The following is a 25,021-nucleotide window of genomic DNA, read 5'->3' on the forward strand; positions in this document are numbered from 1 at the left end:
TTCTTCGTAAAATCATATTGTGCGCTTTTAGCCAATCTTGACCCACCAAAGCAAACCAGCGAAAGCTATTTTTTATCCACTTAAAGCGCCAGGAGGATGTATCACTATGGGCTGCACTGGGCAACTTAGTACCCGTGTATGACTGTTAATCTGCCAAAGTGCTCGACAGAGTTCATCTCCCTTCGCCCATTTTGTAAATTATGTAAAGTTGTACATATTTTTGTTCACCCCACGAGAGAATATCTGAGTCCTGCATTTTGTCTCTGCACTTTACTCCAAAACACAACTGAGCTGTCATCACGTCGCTGCAAGGTGAGTGATGTGTTTTCTAGTTAAAGCAATGACGAGATTTCTGCTGAATTGTTTAGTCAGACAAATTTTGATCCACCGTGAAGAAACAAATGTTTACTTTTAAGTAATGTAGCGTTTCTGTTTTCCTTACATTTCACTGCACTGTGATATTAGAGCAGCATAACAAACTGATCTTAAAATCTCATCATTTGATTTTCTAAAACCTCATTGTGTTCTTACACAGAATTGTGATTTTTATTTGCTTTAAATATAATTTCTTTTAAATTGTTAGATTAGTATTTGACCACCTGCCACATCTGGGTACAGGTTTAAAAAAACTCTTAATCCCCATCTGACGATTGACTCATTCAGTGGTGACAGAGGCAACTTGCATAAACAAGAATTAATAAGATTAACAAAGTGTTTACCGACCTTAATGATCTTTTAACCTAGTTATCACCATCCCTAACATCTATAGGCCTTTTTATTAGAAGAACAAGCTTTGAGTTGATACATATTAAACCTCATTTGAACCTTCATTCACTGGATAACATTTATATACATTTTTCATAGGGCTTCCATCTAGTGTGGAGTTCTCGGGTGCATGTCTAATATTTAGTAGTTCAGGTAGTGCCTCCACAAATAACATATACACTTTGCAGTTCCTAGAATAGAACATGCTTTTTCCCAAACAATGCATTTATTCACATTGTGTTGTCAAACCACAGGAAGTCTTTTCTGTCACAAACTCTCAGACTCAGCTGGGGCGCTGCACGAGAGCCACATAGGGCCAGTTTACTGTGGTGTGGACACAACAAACACTTAAAGAAAACTGAAACCTTCCAGTATGTCTTGTTGAAGAAATAGTTTCCACTTTTTGAACTTTATGTAAACTCTCTTTTAAAACATACATTTTTCAACACATACACTGTGTCAAAGTCTTTCCGTTTTATGCTTACCTATAAAATGCAATTGCACATATTTCACCTCTACAACTCATTTTAGTCATTTCCATGACATCATCACTTGTTCTCATACTTTGAAAACTAGTTACTTCTCATTCTGCGGAAATGTTTGCATGCTACCATGAGCAAGTTTCTAGCCCTCACATGCCGCTTTATAGGAACTGTACGTACAGGTTAACCACAGGGTTTGATGGAAACAGTTTGACTGACGTATTGCATTTTTGCTCTTTTATAATCTGTCTTAAGTCCATGCAGAGAAGGAGATTTGCTCCCCCTTTCGCCAGCTTGTGACGACACAGGCTTGGAAGATTATTCTCCAGTTGCAACACTGCTGATTAAAACTGCCCTGTATGTGCAGCATTAGCAGAAGGGTTATTTCCCTGTAATTGCTATAGTGTGCTGTACAGTCTGCTGTATGCATGTTGTATCAAACACTGATGGAGAGGCCAGGGCATGGTTTGTCACGGGTCAGATATCTCTGGTGCTTTGGGATGTGAAGACAACTTCAGAGAGTGAGACGTGTAACTGTTTGCATGCTACATTGTACAGTGGGAGGTAACAGCTTAGCAAACCTCATGTGACTTTTCTTATTTGTACTGTACACATCAGAATAGAGCCACACCACCACTGTGTGTCTTGTCTTTCAAAACAGACAGAAAACCCGAGTATGTGAGAAATTATTTCTTTCTCATACAAAAGTCAGATTTGGTTGACTTCACTTTTTGGAAAATGTTTTGATTAAACTTTCTGATCATGCGTTAGCTAATGTTTTTAAAGCTGCTGAATAGTGGAGAGTTGTTCTACCTGATATGTTTAAAAGTTGTTTGCCTTCAGTGTTGGTATCCACAAGACTTGGCTTCAGTTAATGTACATCCTGATTATTGAAGAGCTGTGAGTTCAGATAGTTTCGACCTTCAAGCGTGTTTTGTGCAAACAAAGTAGAAAAAATCTGGATCAGTTTTAGGTTCAGAAATTTGAAACCATCAAAAGCAACTAATTTCCCAGTTGTTAATTTCCATGATCTCTGAGTCTATAAACAGTAGGGATGGGTACCGAATTAGGTAATTTTAAAGGTACCATGTTAAGGTACCTGAATGCATCCTTGTGACTGTGAGGAAGAGGAAAAGTAGGCAATTTTCCATATTGGAAATAAACACAGCATTGCAAGGTTATATATTGAAGAAGAAATATATTGAATCGAAAAAAATCACATCTTATTATAAAACAAATTGACATTTTTTACCATACAAAGCCAAAAAAAGTACCAAAAATTGGTACCATTAAGTACTGGTACCAAAAGCCAGGTACCAGGCAGTGGTGCGGTATCATTTCAAATGTGAAAGGTACCCATCCCTAGTAAACAGCGTCAAATTATTTGGCAGATTGTGACTAACATTTCAGAGCTAGCACTACCAGCCCGTGGTCCTCCTTGGCAGTGAAGACCCACATGCCTGTGCTGGTTATGCATTGCTCTGTTTAAGTTGTCATATACCAGTTTAGCATTATAGCAAGTGGTTTCTCTTTTTGCCAAGCACTAAATATGACCAGCATTGCAGGCGTACAGTTATTACAATATCTTGTGTAAACACCCAGTGATTCTGGTTCTGACCAGTTAGGGTGATGATCTTTAACTGTTGAGTTGACTAGATGTGTGCATCCATGTCCTGTACAGCAGGAAAATAGTCCAGTAAAATCAATATTGGATATAACTTCACTTAAGATGACCCATATCGGAATGAAATTTGACATTACCCATTCACATTAAATAATGTTAAATAATAAAAAGTATTTTGGAAGACTTGAATTAGAAGTGCAAAGTTGTTAGTTGCATAGACAAATTCTCACACTCCTCTTCAAAAACTGTAAATAAACTGCTTTTTTTCTCACAGAAAAGATTCTCTGTGTGTGAAATATTGGAATGTAAGGTGAGAAGTAACCAGTTTTTAAAAAAGATATTTAGTATCAAATACAATTAGACAAGTGGTGAGAAATACTGCTTTGCCCACAGGGGGTGCCAAGATCAACATAAATGAAAACTTCTTTATAGGAGCTTTACTGGAAAAAGAAAATCCTTAAACATGAAATTATGGACTTTTTATTAAGTTATCGCCTCTTCCAGCCCACCTTCAGTGCCTCCAGGCCCCAGAAGACCACCCCTTGGAATTCACTGGTCTATATGAAAGCAGACTACTATCACAGCAACAGTTTACACAAACTCCACCTGCAATCACATCTGTGCTGTGTTTTAATCTAGTCCAGTTTAAGCCTGCATACAATCAGCATTCAGCAGTTTGTGCTTAGAGTATGCAGTTACAGCTCTGTAAATATTGCCCTATATTCAAAGAAAGTATCAACTGTGTGAACAAATAACCACAAAAATATGTAAATGTGTCACGCAAGGCTGAAACACCACGTACGGCTTTAGTTTCACATAATATATTTGAAGTTTGGTTTGCACTGGAGCTGAAAGGAGGAGCTATGATGAAGTGTTAAAAATGCTGTTATTGTTTGATTTCAGTTTCTTAAATGGGCTGGATTTCTTGCTTTTGGTCGTACTATATGCCACTTTAGACCTAAATATTTTGTTAAGCATCTTTGTCAGAAAAAAAATTAAAACAGAAGAAGATGCCAGCTTTTCCTTTATGTGGATTTAATACCAGTGGCACAAGGAAAAAAATGAAGATACTTAAAGTAAATCGTAGTTTGTTATAGCTCTAACTGCTATCACCTGAGGTAAGGATGGTTGTCAAGTTGTTGCGAGAAAAACAGCTGCACGAAATAATTGAATTAAAAGACCCAGAAGCACTGGATGTAAACAAACACATCCTAACCCCTTATCTTTATTTGTGTTCTGGTCCTTTTTGGATCAGCTATTCTCTTTAAGCATCAAAGCAGTGTGCCTCCTCTCCATGCTGTTTGCCCTGGGAGGTTTAGCTGCTCTTCCTTGTGCCCCAGCAGTATCGTGCTCACTTCAGCTGCACACGGCTGAAAGTGGGTCTTTGACTTGCCTGATAGCTTTTGACAGCTCACTCTCATCCCCGGTGGATCAATGGAGCTCAGCGCGCTTCATTAGATACATCAATGTACCGCACATTCCCACAGGCTCAGCACCAACCCGTGAGCTTGCTCCAAGAGGGGAGGTTTATTTTGTTATTCTCCAAAGATCAGCCTCGACTTCTCTGTGAGACTTTTTATTTTCTTCAGCTGCTGGAGAAAACTGCTGGTATACCTTGTTGTTTCTCACGGATTGACACTGAGAACAAGCAACTTTAGGCACTGTGTGAATAATGAAAAACTGCCCCTCCATGTGTTTTCATTTCTATTTACATCTGATTTACACTTTTAAACACTTCTTGCTCAGACTGCTGGGGACAAGATAGTACAGGTCAAAATCCATCTCTGGAATGGTTTTAACAATAGCCTTTTACACTAAAATCATTTAGTTTGGTTTGATAGAGCAACATCTTAAGAGCTACTATTTTGTGGAAGAAAATCTGTCAACAAATGATACATAATTTAAGAGCTAAAAAAGAGGAGCTGATAAACCCACAAGGTTTGTTTTGACTGACCACTCTGTCTCACCTCATATCCTGCCCATAGACTGTATAATAAGTATATGCAATCTCTGTGAGGGCACCAGTCTGTTTCTACAACAGAGTTTTGAAGCAAGTTGTCAGCGGCAGCCATACTGGAATTGGGGTGGGATTTGAGCCTCCATACTAACAGCTTTAGGGAGGCTACATGTCAATCAGCTGAGCTGTGCCTCTGATTGGTCAACTCATGATCTTAATTGTGTGCCACTGGAGAAATCAGCCATACAGACTGAAGTTATTTTTTGTAACAGCCTGTAAACATGTTTATTTCGGCTGTCAAAATGGCTTTTTTAGGCTTGGTCTGAATGTGGTTTTTGGTACTTCTGGCATGAGCTCCAAGTGGACACTCGGCATACTACGAATTTTAGCACTTCCTCATTGCCTCATATTTTAAAACAGGAGGTTGCTGCTTGGTTTTACCAAATAGTATTTGTGCAAAACTTCAGCTTTATTCTGTTCTACATTTTCACCAACAGTTGTTAGTAATGAAGTATTATGATCTTTATTCTTGTGTTATTTTTCAGGCTTATTATATTTTTATTTGGAGAGGATAAAGCTGTTGATGGAGCAGAAAACAGGCTGAGAGTGGGCAGTAATATATGGGAAGGGTGCAACAGTTTGAAATCAAACTTGGGTCGCCTGCTCGAGGACCAACCTCATAGGGCCAAAACTGAGACCAATACACTATATTAGTTTTCGTTTGTATTTTAGATGAATATCAGTTCTAATTATCATTTCTGATTATCAGTTATTGGTTACATGAACTACTAATAATCAGTTTCATATTTTATCATGTATCATATTGTATCCTTTTGTATCGTATTGTATCTTATTGTAGGGCATTATATGGTATTGCAACATATCATATTGTGTCGTGTCTTTATCAGCTGTGTTAAACCAGTTTAAGTCAACAGAAAATTCCCGAAGACTAGCTTCAGTGTGTACAAGTGTGTGTGAGTGTGTTTATTTGCGTATTTGTAGAGAAGGATTATATTGCAGTCTTGTACCATTGACCTGTTAAAAATTGTCAGAGACGAGGAGTTTTCTGCTGGTCTATGTGTTTCTCAAATACATTTTATTCTTATTTCTATCAACACAGAAGTACAGGGTATTAAGACAAAAATATAGTAGAGATAAGACTGAAATTGAGTAAGGCACATGGTAAAAGCAAAAGAGCCAAGACTTGCATGCTTTTTAAAACAATGCAGAACAGTACAGCTCAACACAGTGCAACATAAAACAACCCAGCTCTATCAGACCCCAGATTGGTCGCTTCGTCTTAATATAATGAACCTAAAGTCCCTAGATCTTTAGAAAGTGAGCATTGCTGTTGGATGGTGAGAAATGTATTTCCCAAGGTAAAGGCAGGAAACCGTGTCATTGAACCATTTTTAGAATCAGGGTGAGAAAGCTCATTTCCACTCTCTCAGGATAACTTTTTTTTACTCTGACCACACTGAACCTTGGGGCTTAATTTAAAGCAGATTTGAAGCAGAGTTAAACATTGCTGTACTGGAGCCATTGCTCCAGTTGAACCTATCACAGGTACTGCTGGTCTTTGTTTTTTAAGTCATTATGATTTTAATATCTTCCTGTTTCTGACCATTTATGGCCAACATTAACACTGTAATCCCATGTAATGCTTTTTTCATGTTGTGCAGACATTCCAAAATAATTCTCAGTTTCTGAGTCAAATCCTTGTTGACAAAACACAAGCAAGCTCAATCATGTCATACAGCTGTATGTACTTTAATATACGCTTCAATTTAGCCTCTTTTAGTGTTGTAGAATCAAAAAGTGACCCCCATACTCCATACTGTATTTCCTTTTCATGAGAAAAGCTGCTTATTCAAATAACAAACATTTTTCACCAGCTTATTTCTTTTGCTGAAACGAGCCCATTGTTATGATTTGACTCCGAGTAAACTCGCAGTGTGTTTTTCTTGTATTTTCCTATGAAGTACAGAAGTTAATTAGAAATTGTGATGGTTGAATTAATTCTTTAAAGAGTTTAACATACCCTCTGAGCAATCCTCTTCTACTTTGCCCAACTGGTCTGTCTGGTTGTTGTTTGTATTCAATATGGAAAATGAAAAGCTGGACACTATATGAGTGAACTCTCTGAAGAAGTTTGTTTCGTACATGTTGATGCAGGCTGCAGGGTTCATTGTAAACAACATTGTTGCATCAGCAGGCACTTGAAATGATGGCATCACATATATAAAATGTTGTTATGTGCAACAAGAACACGAGAAGCACACACTGGAGACACTGGAGAGAAAGGGGCCGGTCACAAAGGCTGCTGTCACCATGATAGTAGAGAGCCTGGGCCAATGGCTGTTCCACTGTCATCATCTGCATTTTGATTGGCTCTGTGATCATTTACACAGCTTATCACTGAATGAATCCTGCCCAGCTTTTTAATCACACACATGCACACACATAGACGTGCAGTTGTACATGCGTTCAGCCCGCCGCCACACAGGGAAACACAGTGTGTGTTTCAGTGTCTCTCTGGTCTGATCATCAATAATTTATGGCTTTGGGAGGATGAAAGGCTGTTTTGGCTCCAGGCACGCGTCTCATATGGAGAGAGAGCAGGGGAGAGAGAAAGATCAGCACTCACAGTTAAAACCATACATATATAGACAAAGTGAAAGCTCCTTCAAATGGCTGTCTTCAGTACTACTGTTTGTCAGATGAAATGGACTGATTTCAAGAAAAAGTCTTAATCAGTTTATATGTTTCACAAAAAGGATCTTCCCCCTTTGTTTTGTTTGATTTAAAATTATTTCTAATCATCCTTTTTAACTTTTTATAGACAAAGCATTTTACCATCTTTCAAATACAGCAGAGCTGCTGACGAAGGAAGAAAGAACATTACTTAAATGAATAAAAATGAAATGAAATGAAATATTATCCATAAGTGCAGAACAACAAAATCCTTGATATTCAATTTAGAAAAAATATTGAAAATACAGTTGAAAGGTTATTTCTGTCATTTTCTGATGTCAGCAAATTACATTTATGTAAACAATATTCTGTATGTAGTAGTGAGTGGCTTTGTGAATTTTAACCTAACAGCTATTGTTTCTGTGAGTGAGGAAGGAACACAGTGGGTATAACACCCTGCTGAACATTGAAATATTACGTGGGGGCACAGGCTGTCTGTGCTCCGCAGCATGGATAATCAATGCCCTTCATGGTTTTAGAATACCCCTGCACACGATTCTTGCTGTATTTATATTTTTTACAGTAAGAGCACTGTCAAATTACAGTGAATTACAGGCAGTGGTTTCACCAGTTAATCACTAATTTTACACTAAAATGTTTTTCGGTGAATTATCTGTCAGTGATAGTGAACATAAACTGTACATTTACAGAATTATCAGTTTACTCACAATACCATACAGCATGACATGATAAGATAATAAATATGCTACGATTAGATATACAGCCTGTAAAGAGAAGATATGTAGAAAATTGATGTAATACAAATGTTTTCCAATGTGATATGAAATGCTATATTGCGACATGGTAAACGGAGATACAACTGAACATTACAATGTATTGGATTATGGCAAGATGGGATACAATATGTTGCAATACGATAAGAAATGATATGCTGGGGTATAATTCGTTGTAGTACAATAGGTTGTGATATTGTACGTTGTGATAGGCCGCATTGCGATATGACATGCTGGGGTACAAGACGTTGGGAAATAATATTTTAGAGTACAGTTTGCATTAAAATATCATACTATCTCTATAATGGGATACCATAAGACCCCTTATTATGTGATACTTCACATGACATATGGTAGAATCAACATGATTAAGAGGTAACTCAGAAATCAATATAATACCTTACATATAACACAATACAATACAATACAATACAATACAATACAATACAGAACTATACAATACAATTCCCTACCGTCACCATGGTATTATACAATAAATTACGATACAGTATATCATCATTTATAATAATAATTATAATAATAATAATAATAATAATAATAATAATAATAATAATAGAAATAATGATTATAATGATATAACAATAATAATTCTTCTTATTATCATCATCAAATGACATGGTATAATACAGTACAATACAATTTGATATGACATGGGACACTGGACTATTATACTATACATTACAATACATTAGGTTTGAAACTTGCTACATTGCCCACAATAACTAAAATATCAAGATACAGCAACTCTATGATAATTGATAAACTGCTAGGTAATCCAATAGCCATATGTCGCAATATCTCATTGATGAAAGGACACAAAACACTTGTACTGCACAAGTCAGGATGACAGTATATTGTCATATCAACACTTTGTTCTATCCCTGACCAGCATCCTGTTAGGCATCACTGCTTTTACTCCATGCCAGACCGATAAGTGAGTTATAAGTTTATTTTAGATGTGTGATGCTCTTGTAAAGAGTTCAAGCACCTCATTTCTCCATTTCTCCATCTATTTTCAGGGTGAGAAGCCAAGCAAAAGGAGAAAACACTGAGGTAAATAGCGCTAGTTACTTCTCAGAAGTGCACTGACTCTTTCATGAGGGAGGACCCTGAATATCTAAGTACTTCTTCCCTGAATTCGAGAGCTAAGGAAAGAGCGTGTTGTAAGTTGTAAATATTGTAACATCTTTAGAGACCAGGATGTTAGTCTGGGCTTCATAAAAAAAATTGATGGGCCTCAATATTTGAAGCTGCTTCATTCCCACCAAAGTTGTTGACTGTTTATTTCTAAAAGCAAAAGATCTTAGGTCATCAAAGTTTCAGATTCAAGTTTGTGATCTTTGAATCTGTTTCAGGTGGGGTTTAGTATGCCTTGTCTCACGACTCCTGTTTTGGTTTCTCATTGATTTTTAGGAAAATTTCAGAGCACTTCTGGGCTTCTTCTAAGATAGACTGCTGTGCTACATCTCCCTTTACCTATAATGTATGATGTGGATCCATGATGCAATACTCCACCTCACACAGTGTTACCTGACTACAAGTTTGGACTCCAAAATCTTGCTGAGCAGGGAAACCACAGAATAGTGGGTGCACGAGGAGTAATAGTCATCAGACAGGTTGCACTTCTATTTAAAGAGGTAAAAGCAGCTGACACAGATCTGAAATCAGTGCTTTTAACTCATTTTTTCATCATTAAATTCCCTCCACAGTTAGCACCATGTGGGGCAACGTTATCTCGCCCATCTCCTCTTAAAGCCTTTGGTTATACATATTGATATGTAAATACACCACTGTCTTTGTGCATGTGTGTGTGTGTTTGTGAATTTGGATGGGAGAGCATGCAAAAAGCCCTTTGAAGTTCCTCATTCACTCTTTACTCCTCTTCCCCGTGTCTCATCGCTCTTTGAAGACCATGTAGCCATGATTATTAAAGACACCCTCATTCCACTTCAAACATATAGAATGAATATGGATATGATATGACATCATAGTTTTTACCAACAACCCCCTTCACTCCGCTATCATCCGACAGTGAGGTGAAGCTTGACAGGCCCAGTGATCTTTAACAACCTCTGTGGGAGCTGAATTTTATGATTCTTGAGCTTCATGAACATTTCTTCTTTCTATTCATAAAGCTTGCAGTACTCTTCGTTTCTGGCATCATCTTACAGTATATGTTCTCTCTATCCTTATGCATCCTCGTAGATTCCCACCAAACCTCCTCTGCTTGTTCCTACCATATCATTTATTACATGGTAATTTGCATTCATCATCTCTCGCTCTCACCCGCCCTCCAGCGACAGGCTGATTTCAAGGGTGTCACGATAGCGTTAGCAGCAGGTGGTTTGCATGGATGACTTAGTCCAAGAACTACGTATTGTTTAGACTTTACACAACTGCCTTTTCCAGAGAACACCATGTTTTTAATCCTCCCTCAGATCTCATTGTGTTCTTGAATACATTATGGGATTTCATGCTACTTTGACAAAGTAAGAAGCTCTCCCCACTAAAAAGAAAAAAAAGTGTGAAATGCTTTTGGTTTGTTTTCTAGGATGTGTAACCTTCACTTAGTGCAGAGCTGGGGCTGTCAGGGCTGTCTTAAAGCTCCTGTAAGGAACACTCAGCGCGTTATAAACCAATTATTTTGATGTTTTTTAAGCATTTAGCTGTTGCTATGCTACAAGTGACAAAAATTTAACAGCACTCTGGCGTAATCATAGACTGTAAAAAAAAATGGACGTCATCCTGCTTGGATTGAAGTGAGGTCGCCACAAACTGCTCCCCCTGGTGGCTGGCTGCAGTATAGGTCAAAAAATCTGGCTCTCCAGTCATTCCAGGTGGGCTGTGGTCAAACTTTAAAAAATTAATTCACCTTGTAGAAATGTTTCTCACGTCAGATTGTTGTGGTGATTTGAAGATATCATTAGGCTGCTTTGTGTTCAAGTTCTCTTTTGTCTGAAGTTTCATTTTCATTAGTTGTAAGTGGTTAAAAGCATGGTTTTACTTTACCTTTAATAACAATTTGACAGCTGCCGTTCTTGTGTATTTTTTCGGGGATAGTAAAATATGTTGAGAGGAAAGCCAGTAAGAGATTAGACTCTTGAAAAAAAAAGCATTACTATTTTTGTCGCTTGGCTCCACTCAGATTCTCCCAGAATCCCTCACAGTCTTAACTGCGCAGACTCTGGCTGCACAATGGCCGCCAATGGCTGCACCTGAGCCACGCAGTCCTCAATATACTGGCTTTAGGTGTAACTGACCTGTCCTGTGATTTATGGTAAATTATGTGTTTGTTAAAAGCAACGTGCTCAGTCCACTTTATTAATCTCAGCTAAAAACTGACGTTCATACCATTTTTTTTGGCAAGAGCTGATTGTAGCTTCCTGGGAGTTGGGAGGTTAAATGTAAAAATTGATATGCACTTTGCATAATGTTTGACTGAAACACGCTAAACCAGCAGGAGGGACTTTAATCTCTCAAAGTCTGTAATCCAATGGCTTTTCAGGATGCTGCATCATATCTAAGAAGCATTTAATATTCAACCTTTGCCAAAAAATCATAATCTAAAAGCACTTATAGACACCCTGAAAATCCAGTCATGATCTCAGCTTTACATGTGATAACTATAATGTCTGATGTCCAGTCCGCTCTGTGTGTGGATCAATGGCCTGATCGATAAACTCTGCTGCTGGTTGCTTTATATGGTCAGCAGCACACATGTCCTCTCTCCCTCTCTGTTTCTCCCTCCTGTCATGCTACTCATTTTCAAACACACTTTATTTGCATGGATGGGTGATAGCCAGCTGACGCTCTGTTGCTCCCTCGGTTTTTATCTCTCAGGCAGAATGCTGCTCTATGCGAGGAGGTCAGTGGGGGTTCAACGAGTGGAGGCCGGATCATTTCTCTTCATAGGATTAACTGTGTGTGTGTGTGTGTGTATTAGTGTGTGTGAACTAGAGAGAGGCTGTGAGGGATTTTCTGCAGGACAGCTGATAGTTTGTGTTGAATTTAGTGGTTTTCTGCCACACCTTTTTCCCTGAACCCACCCGTGTTTGCTCTCTGTTTTATATCAGGCCAGAAAGCATAACTGGGGCACAGTTATGTAAATAAATATTGTTTTTTGCTATAATATTCAGGGTTTTTTTTGTTTTATTTTTTAAGGCTCATTGCGGAATACAAATGGACGTGACTGGAGCGTGAATGGGTGACCACACTGACACAGAAACATCATCACTTCAGGACCATGGTGAGTCGCTCTCCCTCCTTCTTCTCTTGCTTGCATGCACAAATGTTTGCTCTTCATTTCTTCAGCCTTGCATCTCACACACCCAGAGCTGCAGGAAACACACTTACAGCAAGCAGCAGCAGCACTCATTCAGTCTTAGCTTTTTCCTCCTTTGTGTTTTGACAGTCTTTCATGCCCTTTTCATTTGTGCTGTTGATACGACAACATAAGCCCTGTGCCCTCAGCCCTCTGGCAGACACGATCCTTTCTGTGGCAGGGGGGCCTGTGTCTGTCACTGACACCATATGGACCTCTCTGTATGTTTGGGTTTGTGACGCAAATGCTCTCTGCACTGCCAGCTGACCTGCAAATAGAAACACATTCTGGCCTCGTTTTCCCTTTTGTGGATCTGATGTATCTTAATCGTAAGTTCTTGTTTAGAAGAATACTATTTTGAAACTGTCCTGGATAAATCACCAGCAACAAATGCCCATCAGGTTTCCATTGTAAACTAATAAAAACACTTCAACTAAAATCTTGAGTTGTATCGCAGACCCTTTACGAGCCCATTAAGTTTGAGCTTTTGTGTGCATCACCAAAGAGCTTCAACTCTGAATCACAATAGAATCAGAAAAGTCTTTATTTGCCAAGTATCTTAAAGAGTACAAGGAATTTGACTCCTAAAACAACAAAGGACTTTAACCCTGCTTTAACAGCCTGATTTGCAAATGATGCATTACAGCCCACTGTGCCTACACAGGAAATGATGATGCACAATTCAGCTCTAGCTCTTTCTCAACAAACATTGTCTTATTGAGTCCCACACTAGCTTCGTGTCATCAATTCAACCTGAGTTTAGCATGTTGCTTTGAACAGACAGAAGAAACAGGAAGAGGAACACAGGTGTGCTGCAGCATCAGAAGCTCTTCCTCTGTGCAGAGAAACTAACCCATGGACAGGTTGTATGAGCCGGCTCTGCTGGGTATGTTTCAGCCCTTCTTTAAACCCACCATATGACGCAATTCTTTCCTGCCCATCTAAGCAGTAAATCACACATTACTGAAGTCATGCAGCAGGATTGTTCTAAGCCAAACAACTGCTATTCTCTGCTGCGAGGCTCAGCTTTGCAGTAATTAAAGATCCTCACAGAGCTGGGTAGAAGTTAGTGAGGGAAACAAAGCAGCTGTGAACTATTTACAGTGTTTGAATGCACACTTTGGATGGCTGTCGACATATAAACCACCTAAGATTACAAACATAAAAAAATGGTGAGACAGAGAGGATATGACCCAAACTGTGGTTGAAGCTCGATGTGTATGCAGTTTCCTGTTTGCTTGCTCGCCTTTTACCTCTAACTTTTTCCACTGTCCCTCCTGAAATAACAGCTGTTTCTCAGAAGAGCAGAACACCAAGATTAAAGAGCTATTATATGTCATCAATGGAAAAATGTTTTATCGCTCTATGGTGAGGTTAAATTTTCGTAGAATACAGCCTCAGTGGCATTCATTATAAATTTGATAAGATTTGATCAGATTAAACTTTATTGTCTGTTTTCTGAGATCTGTCTGGCATCACAAGGATTCCCCAAAGAGGTGAAAAAAACACATTAACTAATTCAAGAACAAAACTATTATTCAAATGCCATCAGATGCTATAAAGGTACACGGGGTACTTGTATAAAGAGACACACACCTTGCACCACCAGCCAGCAATACATTTAAATTGTGGACAATCAAGGAAAAAAGTTTAGTGACTCAGATGTCACAGTGAAAGTCAAGTGCTTGAGAAGATTGAGTTGTGCAACGAAACAATGATGAAGAGATCTGCTGGTACTAGACTAGACAATTAGCCAACCTTTTAAGTGCAAGAGTCTGGGACAGATTTTGGTTTTACATTCACACACATCAGTTACAAAATATAAAGCTGATGACTTAATCTAATGTCATCAGTTTCTTTGGAAAAAAAGTGAAACTTTGTTTTTGATTTGGGGGCTTTTTCTTTTAAGAAGTAGAAAAGTAAGTAATGGGGAAGAAAGAAAACACTTGTGAAAAGGTGGTCAAATCAAAAGGTTTTGCTGCCTTTGCTTTCCTTGATTTGGTTTGTCCAGCTAATGCTAGCAGAAGATGTAAGCTAATACTAGAAAACTTTAGACTGTTATTGCTGTTTAACTGTAAGATTTAAAATGTGTCCACAAACGTAATCAAGGATATTTTTTTAAATGAGGCTGATATAATTCAGCACTGTTAAGCCTCAACAGGAAAAGGTTCACTAGCATACAACAGCGTCTAGCTACATGACAAGTCATGTTTCCATTGTTTTCACTGTTTAACTAGTACTCTAAGCATATGTTATACATGTCACAAAACAAGTAAATAAAAAAATCAAAAAATTAAGAACACTGGCAATAGGCTCATTCTTGGAGTGGAAAAGTTGCTTTTAACATACTGTAGGCTATACATGCTAACCATGTGACTAATCAGAAGATGTAAGGTTAGCTAAAGAACAAGGGACTTGCTCAAGCAAATTTGATTTTAATTTTAATTTTAACTCCCTCTCACTGTCTCATCTAGAGGTAAAGAAACAGAAGATGCAAAGAACTGAGCACAGTTAATTTAATGGCCAAACATGGGCTCAAGGAGTCTATCAGTAAACAATAAATCAAGTTTGGCTAATGTTAGGTAGCATCATTAGCCTTTAGTCCTCACTTGAAGTTAATGTACCTGTTGTGTTGTTATATGACAGTTAAACCAGACAGACATTTTGTCTCTGCTACTCCTGTAGCTCAACTACTTCAGCTACCAAATTTTGGGGACCTCATCAGATAACTCTCTTGTCTTTCACATTTACTTTTTCCTGATTTTTTTTTAATGTACTCTGCTTGGCTTTTTAACATTTAACAGAAGTAGCTTGCAGTCAGCTTGCTGCTGGTATAGCCAAGCCATAGCAAGGCAGGCAGGCCATCCCTCATCTCAATCATATGCTGGTTCAGAGAGTTTTCACTGTAAATCTCTGGTGGTGGTAGTGGTGGTGGTGGTGGGGGTCACAGATTCATTCCAGTGCTTTAATAACAGTGGGATTACAAAGGTTCAGCCAGCTAACCCTGGCCTCACTTACATCACCTTCACATGGCTCACAGCTCCATCCAGCTTCATCCTCAGCTTCTCCACTTCTTACTTTGCCATCCCGACTTTCTGCTCTATTTGCACTTTTTTGGTTCAATTAAAACTTTTCTTCTCTCTTTAATCTTGTTAAATATAATTCCACTCTGTGTTCTTTCTTCCTCAGTGATTTCATACTTTGTGTCTTTTAACATTTTCAGGGTTGTCTTTCTTGTTTACCGCCTCTCCTCTTGTCATCCAGACTGATACGGGTTGGGTCTGACTGTGACTGAAACACTGTTGCTAGGTGCCGAGGGATGTTCCCCTCACCATGTGTGTGTATGTGTGGGGGTGGGCGGGTGCATTTTCTGTGTGAGGCTGTATCACTATGTGTCTGGCAGAAAGTTGGATGTTCTCTTATGTAAGCGGGTCTTGGCGGGGTAGAGCAGGGGTTTAGCTCGAGGATGCTGGCACAGGTGGAGAGACGGAGACAGATGCTATTTTGGGTTTGCTGCGTTCCTCCTAACATCCTCCAAACGCATGAGTTATTCACTCACACGTGTCTCTGAGCTCCAACAGGATGAGAGCAACAATGGAAAAGTTGTTTACTGGGGCCTTGTACAAATATTTGCAGTGAAATTTCAAACCCCTCCTTCTCTGTAAACTCTTGTATATTATAATTGGTGGTTTTATTAATTGACAGATATTTGCTATCAGTCAGTTATTTCTTTGTTGTGCTGAAACACGACCCACTAAGTAAAAGGATGTAAATCCTTGTACATTTAAACCACTACTTCCACCCGGGAGTGGGTGGTTAACCAGTTTTAATGCCACCACATTTAATGTCACATGATACATTTTTTAAAGCTACCATTACCATGATAAACACTCAGCCTTTGGTTTTCCTGCAAATGGTTTGGTTTTAGGGTTAGGTTTCACACTTAAGAAATTCCCCCTCCCCCACATTGATGACCTCCGTAACAACAAGTCACAGTTTCAGTGTCAACCTCAACAATACATAATCTGAAATTTATTTATTTGAATCGATCAGTACATTTTCTAAGGCATGGGGCTCAGTGTTAGACTACTTGAAAAATAAGCAACTTAAAAGGCTCAAAGTATGCATCCTGGCTAGCTGTAGATTTATTTTGAATGCACAGATGTAGGAGTGATAACAATCCAATCCTGTCCAGCCAACAGTCCTGAAAATATTAAGTTAAAGTTCTAACTTAAAAAAAAAATCTAAATTCTCACTTTAAAGATGTTAGAGGTTATGACATATGCAGGAAAAGTGAGGAGAGAAAGACAAAATGAGAATATGTTTGTGATGTAGTCTTTGATTTGCCCAGATTAACCCAGACTTTCATTTTCATCTCTAAAAGGATTCCTGCTCTCTGTAAAATCTGCACTCAGCTTTATACCATTTTGCTTTGACACAGCCTCTCTAATCTCTTTCTCTATCTTTCCATGTCCCTTTCTCCTCTATTTTAGATCATGGCTCTGTCCTGGCTCCAGCATCACTTTCCCCGTCCTAACCCGACCAGTATCACCAGTATCCACTATCAGCACACTTCCAACAGGGCTCTCTGAACTGGTCTGTGTGGAGAGTCATGCTGTCTGGGACTTGGCGGCGTTCTATTGGATCCCAGCAGTCTGCTGCAGCACCTGTGATGACCTCCAGGGGCGTGACGGTGTGCGGGGTTCCCAGTGGCACTGTGGTCCTGGAGGCCCAGTATGACTACAACTACCGTGGGGCTGATGGACGGCAGGTCTGCATCAGGGAGGGCGAACGGTTTGTACTCCTGAAGAAAACCAACAGTGACTGGTGGCAGGTGAGGAGATAGTTAATCTTTTTTTTGACTTGGAGATTTTAAGATTTTACCTCTGTAATTACTATTAAAAAAGGAAAAGGAGATCATACTCTTTAACTGTGTCATTTCTAACCAAGCCATGAGCAGATCAAAAGTGACTGGTTTACACCTCCATCCTTTTAATGCCCATCCCACGTTTTAGCTTTAGCTTTAAATAGGTTTACTTTAAGTTAATGGACACGTTTTGCTATTATTGAAAAGACAGCTGGAGAAAGACGGGAAACCTGAAGAATGGAGATCTGAGGAACACATGCAGCAAAGGATTGAGGCCAAGAGTTTAACCAATGACTGCTGCAGAGAACCACATCTTCTCTAACAATTGTACCTAGTATGCCTAAAGATACAAATCTTTTAAAATTAGACATTAATACAAACTTTAATTTGATGAAAACTAAAGATATATCCCTGAAACAGTTTGAAACTGCACCCCTCGTGAAAAAGGACTCAGACAGAAGTAAATATTGCATTAGCCAGGGACTATTTTCAGTTGCAGAGTTAATGCTCAAGGGAGCACTCACAGCAGTTTGATGGTGTTTGTTGGTTCAACTTGAATAAACTGTGTTGTCGACTTTCAGTGTGTTGATGAAACATATAAAAACATGTTCTGCAAAGATGTGGCTCAGCAATGTTATGTCTTTACTGTTTTCAGGAGAAAAATGAACTGTGTCAAACTTCGATAAATTTATATCATTTTGAAAAAAAAGGGGGAAAAAAATCATGTTTTTTTTTTTTTGCCTTTGAATTTATTAAAGGCAAGGCAGCTTTGCTTATACAGCACATTTCAAATGCAAAGTACTTTGCATTAAAACAACACATCAGTTGATTAAATGATTGGAGCATTAAAACATTTAATTAAAAAAAATAGAATAAAAATTAAGATGATATTTAACAAAATGGTAAATAAAATGGTAAATAAATATTCAAAATATACAGTAATCTATATTCTGAAGCCAGGGGCACTGCATCATACCACGTGTCCGTCTCAGCCCTCAGCTGTGCACTGTGCTGACGCCCCAGTGAACTAAGCAGATTAACGGTACAGAAAATAGCAAAATCATAATTATGAAGAATCTATTTATTCTCCTACAGGTGCGAAGGATTGGGGCGGCCAGTAAAACAAAGCCACTGTACGTCCCTGCCACATATGTGACAGAGGTGCCCATCGCCCCAATGCCCTCGCCGCAGCGCCTTGCTATGTCCACCTCTCTAAACTCCAACCTCAGGATCCTGCCCAGAGTTTCCCTCAGTCCCAGTCCAACAGGGACCAACTACACTGAGCAGCATCAAGGTAGAGACACCTATATGCACATACAAGATGATTTATGCTTTAAGGTCTGATCTGTTTTAAAAGGAAATCTATTTCCCCTTCCTCCCTCAGTGAACAAACCTTTGTACCACTCCATGGAGAACCTCAACTCCAACAGTGCCTTCCAGGGCCCCAACAACACCAACACAAGTAGAGGCCGCTTCCCCACTCTGCCCCTCTCCGGATTCAGCTTTACCCCCAACCCCTCCAGCTCTCCATCAGGACACCTCATGGTCCCCAGGTCACCTGCTGTTGCAGCACCAGACACTGCTCCAGTGAACCCCAGGGTGGTGCCCATGATAACTCGAAGCCAGAGCTCCAGCAACCTGCCAGAGAACCTGATGGAGAACACATACGATGAGGTGGGTGGAGGACTCGGCAGCCGCATCAACCACAGGGTGCCCAAGAAGTCCTGCAGCCAGTGGGACATGGTGGGAGGGTCCAGCAAGAAAAACCACCTACAGGTCAGTAATACGCTTTTAGAAATATGTGGAGCAAAAATGGTGTTACAGGCAGTGTCTGGTGACAAAATTGTAACCCTGGATTTTACTCTGGCACTGCTGGAAGCTAATGCTTCTTATGATAGTAAAAGGGATTGAGCTGAAAGATGTATTTGATCTACAGCTGTACTTGACCTCAGTTATCCCCCCAAAGCAGCAATCAAGATAGTATTGTAGTGACGTCAGAGCCTTCCTTTATTACATCAGAAGAGATTAAAGAAGAGAAACTGAAGGTTATCTGTCTGTCAGCCGGGGGGAAATCTCCCTCAGCTGAGTATCCCAATCTCTCCAAAAAAGGACTTTTGCTGATCTGTGCATTCAAAGGTTACTTCTAACAAAGGATAACCAGAATCTCAGCAGAAATGACAGCGCTTTTTTCCCCGTCTCTCATTCTCTCGTCCTCGCTGTCTGTCCCCGATTCCCTCTCTCTGAGGACCGTCTTTGTGTGAGACTTTAATACCAGTGAGCAGGATTATTGCAGCCACATTCAGGTCAAAACTCTCAGATTTTCATTATATACCGCACTCTCCCACAGCTCATTTCTGCAGCCTGGTTTTAAAAGTGCTGCAGAGGATGGCGGTGATAAATGGAGTTAAGGTATCATTCAAGAGAGCAAGTATTCATCTGTATTTCAGGCCGTTTGAAGCCGTGTAAGTCATGAGAATTTCTAAAAGAGCCTGTGCAGTGAGGCTAAAACTGGGCTGATGTGAGAGGTGCGTTTTGTCTTGGTGCTGCAGAGTTCTACACGATAAGAAGTTTGGCACCGGCTTGTGTACTGAGGCACAAAAATAGGGCAATGCAAAAGTCTCAGCGTGAATAAATAAAAGCATAAATCTTTTTTTCTCCGTTGTCAAAGCCGTGCCTTGATCTTGAAAACATTCCTCAGTTATAATTGCAACAACTTCAAGCTCAGCTGACTGTGGAATGTAACCCCTAAGGTTTTAATAGTGTCCTTAATATTTTGGATAAGGCAGCCAAGCTGGATCTGAGTTTGAAGATTCTCAGGTCGTTTTTGAAAAGCAGTAGGCTTATTGTATCCAAATGGTTGGTGCCATCAGGGTAATAATGATATAAAATGCCATGATGATGGTTTATCAGACCTAATAGGGCAGAACAGAGTTCCTTGTGGTACCAGATAGATTACCTTTGCAGCTCAAGAGTTGAATGAATTGATGGATGCATAATATTGGAGGAAAACCAATCCAGCAATGCCCTCCTAGTTTCTAAGTTTGTCGGTAAGTGTAGCCTGCATCAGATGTGTTGAATGTCTGCAGGATTTTGGAATCTCTGGATTCCAGGTTTTCTCTCAACTGTTGGAAGCTGTAAGAAATTTGCAGTCCAAAGTTTTGCAGTAAAATTAGGATTAGTAGAAGGGGGACAAATGTTTAAAGTATAGTGGACATGTTTATGACTTTACAGTGTGAGACACGGGAAAAGAGAAAGGAAGTGTTTCTGCTTTGGTGTGTACTCAGCTGAAATATGATGTAATGGAAAAGAAAAATATAAGCTTGTCTAAACAGAAGCAAAGCACACACCAGCATACAACCACATCAACCACACCCAGCATTTCTCTGTCGCACTTTACCCCTCGCCAATCATACCCATACACACCAGAGATTTCTAACACAGCTTGGTACAACTGCTTAACTGTTTTACCATCAAAATCAACTGTCAGTTGATTACATCTGCTTCTTGTGATAAACACAGTTTCTCAGTCATGTTTCAAATAGCAGCTCCCACTTATCATGTGTCTATCAATAATATTTATCTGCTCATAAAAAGCTTCTCTCAGATCCTCATGTAACTGTGTGAAGAAGTCACAGTGAGAGTGCAGCCGCTTGTGAATAAGCACTCGATTGTGTCTCTAGATAGGAGAGGAAGTGTCGGGTTGATAAAGGTCAATACTAAAGTCAAAAACTCCTGAGAACACGCCGATGAAAAATTTGCTGATGCTCTCTCTCACAAACACGTACACTCACAGGAAATGATTGTGAACAATGCAATAAAAATACACTGATATTCTTTGTCACAGCGAAGCAAGGTTATTGACCCTTTACTTCCCTGAATTAATTAAAAATGATAAAAATAGATTGTTTTATGTGTTTTTGCAATCTTACAGATGTTAAAAGTCCCATATTATGCTCCTTTTCTGCAGTTTAATATGGATCATTGATGTCTTCATGAAATGGTAGTAACATGTTTTGGTCCAAAAAGCCAATAAATCAAGCACAGCAGCATTGTTTCCAGGCTCTCATAGCCCCTCTGTTCAGAACAGTCTGATTTAGTGGGCGTGACCTTCATATGTAAATGAGCCACCGCTGATACCGCCCCGCTCTTCAGCGTCACTGAGAGCGAAGCCACAAGCTCTGAGTGCACAATGTTTAGAAAACAGCGAAGCTGGTTTACCGTAACATTACAGGCTAAGACAACATGCTAACTGCATCTAAAGTTAGCAGCCTGAAGCTAACACAGAGACAGGGGGGACACTGAGGAAAAGCTCTTAAATCTGCTCCACAGCACACAGCATTTAAAATACTCACATTTCCAGGGTCTGAGGTTTGTTAGCGGATGGTTGGTAATGCACCTGGATTCAAGACCAGTCTATTCGCTAGCCCTCTGTTGTACCGTCCAAAGTTGGAAAAGCAATCGTCTGTAAAGTGACCAGTACACACATGCACAGTTTTACTGAGTGTAGCTGGCACATTTCATTGATAAATGAACTCTGGTCATTTTGTCTTGCCCTCTTCAGAGATGGGAAGCTTGTGCATGGAACTATGTGGCTGTTTACATCCAAAAACAAAGCAGTGATGGTTTTTCAACTTTGGCATTCTCCTCCTGGGGTGGGGAGTGGGCGGGGAGGGGCTACGGGGGTATCTGCTCCGGTGGATCAATCAGGTCAGACCTGCTCCTGATCGGTCAAAAAGGGAATCGCTGACATCAGCAAATCCCGGAAATTCCACTTAATTTCACTTAAAGACTTAATAAAGGGATTTTTTCATAATATGGGACCTATAAATTAAGTGTAGATTGTAAATTTGAGTATAGTACACACAATAGTGATAACTAAGCTATATTATATACATAGACATGAGAAGTTCATCCCTGACCAATGTATTGTGACATAGTGGATCTGATTTGACCTTTGGTATGTGTAGAATATGAATCAGTAGGTAATAATGAGATACAAAGCTCATTTCAGCTGCAACAAGATCTGACAGGGTGTGTCGCAAGTTTGTAACATTAGGCATCAAGGGGTTAATGCAGCACATCTTAGCATGAAAGTCAATTTAAAGAGCTTCACACAAGACTTTAAATGCTCGTGAAAGAGAACCCAAAGGACGAAAATTTCATTCTAACAGTTTTGTCTTCACCTAAAAGATTTTAAGTTATGTTATTTAAACGTCCACCCCATAAACAGAGGCTAAAGTCCTCACTTCCTGGCTGTCTTCAGCCATGTCTGTCTCCATCCAGACATTAATAATAGTCTCATTCTTAAAGCCTTTATATTGACATTTAACAGGCAAAAAACTTCTTAACTGAATAAATAAGGGACACAAAACAAGCTTAAGACATCATCCAAAAAGAAAAGATAACACCAGAACAAACAAGCTGTAAATAAAGACTGACAGATAGGACAGATTCATAAGTTTGGAGCCTGTACACAGCGCCAAAACTCATAGAATCTGTTGACTTTTTTTTATTTTTTTGCAACATTATGGATCATTTCTTGAGCATAACTAGATGTTAATTGATTGATACATTATATCATGTTAAATATTCCAGTACAGGTTTGACAGCAAATGGATTAAAATTTAAAATTTCCAAGTAAAAACATTTCCAGTTTCTGAGACATTATATGCAGCAGTCATAAAAACCCTAATCAGTAAGATAGTGGGAAAACGATGATTCAGGAACAAGATTTTAAAAGTTGACTTCCTGGGAATCAGTGCAAACATTCAGTAATACTTTGGGCTCTCATGTAGTTACAAATCGAGATGCACATGTCAGTTATGTAAAAGTAATTTTCAGAGCATGTCTAGTTTCAGTCGTGGCCTCCTCTGACTGTGTTGACGGAAATTTGGTGTTTAGTTTCAACCACTGAGGTGAACAGCAGGAAGCAGTAACTCAGGGAGCTTCACATTAGCTTAAGACTCAGCTGCCCCTCTGGTGTGAACTATAACTACATCCTCTCATACACGTGCCCCACACACACATAGAAACACACATGCATGCATACGCTCCATGTTCCATCAGTCATTATCTGAAATGACTGCACATTATGTAACACGGATCATCCAGCAAGCCAGTCAATCAGTTAGTGAATTATGTTTCAGCTATATTAAGCAGAAAGATGATCTCACATGCATATATTCTCAATTCATTTCACTGGATTTGCAAATGTCCTCTCTTGTGTCTGCAGCTTTATTTTTCTCTCTCTGGGTGAGCATGTGCGTTTCTATAAGCTCTGACTTAATCCACGCTCTGACGGGTTATTCTATAGTAAGAGGAGGAGGCGGAGGGATTTATTTATTTTTCTTCCTCCTTTTTTTACGTTTTCTTTATTCTCTTTGAATGAAGGCACTGCTGTCTGATCCTTGTTTTACTATCTTTGCTGCTGCTCTGAACATACAGACTCCTGTGAATGAATCAAACCTATTTGAGCTGTAAACTACTGTAAAATATCCATAAAGCACATGATAGATTGTAGTATCATTAGGAACTTGATCCAGTAAAAGAAATAGGGAGGAAAGCCAAAGACCCACAAATTTCACTAAAAGACTTAATAAAGTGATTTTTGCACAATATGGGACCTTTAATATATTTTGTCAACGATGACGGTCTATGGTCAGGACAGACAGGTTTTGTGACCATGTAAAACCAACCTGCTGTTTACTTTTGTGCATGTAGCCTTCATTACTATACTGTAATGCTGTACTACCCAGTTGTAAAACTGTTCAGTCTACAAATAGCATCTTGCATTTTGGCTCTGTTTAGATATATAAAAAAAGTATAATCAGCACACATGTAAACCTGCAAGAAGGACTTGATGCAGAGGGTGCCAGCTCTGCTATTGTTAGCCACTCTCTGCAAACCAGCAGGACACTGTTAACACTAGCGTCTCATTTCTTCTTGTTTATGCTTGCCACCCTACTCCTGAATCCCTCTTCATCTCTGCCTCTTTATCTCCTCTCACTCCCTTTAAGGTCCCCACAGAGTCCTATCTGTCCCAGCTGTCCTGGCAGGACTCCCCTCTTTACACCGAAATGCAGCCAGAGAAACGTCTGTCCCAGCAGGAGCCTCCTAACCCTGCCCCTGATCAGTCGCCTCTTCAGATCCTGGACCTGTGGGAACAGTACTCAGACCCATCCACAGGGCGAAGCTACTACGTCAACACGGTCACCAAGGAGAGGTCTTGGAAACCCCCTCGGCGGGCACGTGGACAAACCACCAACAAGGTGAAGCCTCGAACAGTGTCTCTGTTCATCCATCACCCCTCACTGAGAAAAAGCAGAGAGGAAAAAAAGGTCAGGAGTCTGCTCATTTGTATGCTCATATAGTTTGACTGTTTCAGCACTAAAAGGCACCTTTTCAGCCCAGAAAAAAACTTCAGAGAACCTACAGATGAGCACCTGGCTCACATATTTTCTCTTTATTCAGACATGAAGTGATGCGCTGAAGGCTGC

General features: G+C 39.6%; 1 protein-coding gene across 3 annotated transcripts in view; it reads left to right on the forward strand.

Moving 5' to 3' along the window:
- Positions 1-56: 56 nt before the first annotated feature.
- Positions 57-25,021, forward strand: part of arhgap9 (Rho GTPase activating protein 9) — a 54,489-nt gene continuing 29,524 nt past the window's right edge. For all 3 annotated transcript variants that reach the window (XM_074676671.1, XM_074676673.1, XM_074676672.1), the window contains exons 1-6: positions 57-312; positions 12,499-12,583; positions 17,152-17,492; positions 18,621-18,819; positions 18,910-19,301; positions 24,542-24,793. In XM_074676671.1, the coding sequence (XP_074532772.1) occupies positions 17,271-17,492; positions 18,621-18,819; positions 18,910-19,301; positions 24,542-24,793 (1,065 nt within the window). In that variant the 5' untranslated portion in view covers positions 57-312; positions 12,499-12,583; positions 17,152-17,270. The remainder of the gene's footprint in view (positions 313-12,498; positions 12,584-17,151; positions 17,493-18,620; positions 18,820-18,909; positions 19,302-24,541; positions 24,794-25,021) is intronic.

Source organism: Halichoeres trimaculatus, unplaced genomic scaffold (assembly GCF_033239565.1).
Source record: "Halichoeres trimaculatus isolate MK-OKI-2021-1 unplaced genomic scaffold, fHalTri1.1 fHalTri1_scaffold_1, whole genome shotgun sequence".
NCBI classification, from domain to species: Eukaryota; Metazoa; Chordata; class Actinopteri; order Labriformes; family Labridae; genus Halichoeres; species Halichoeres trimaculatus.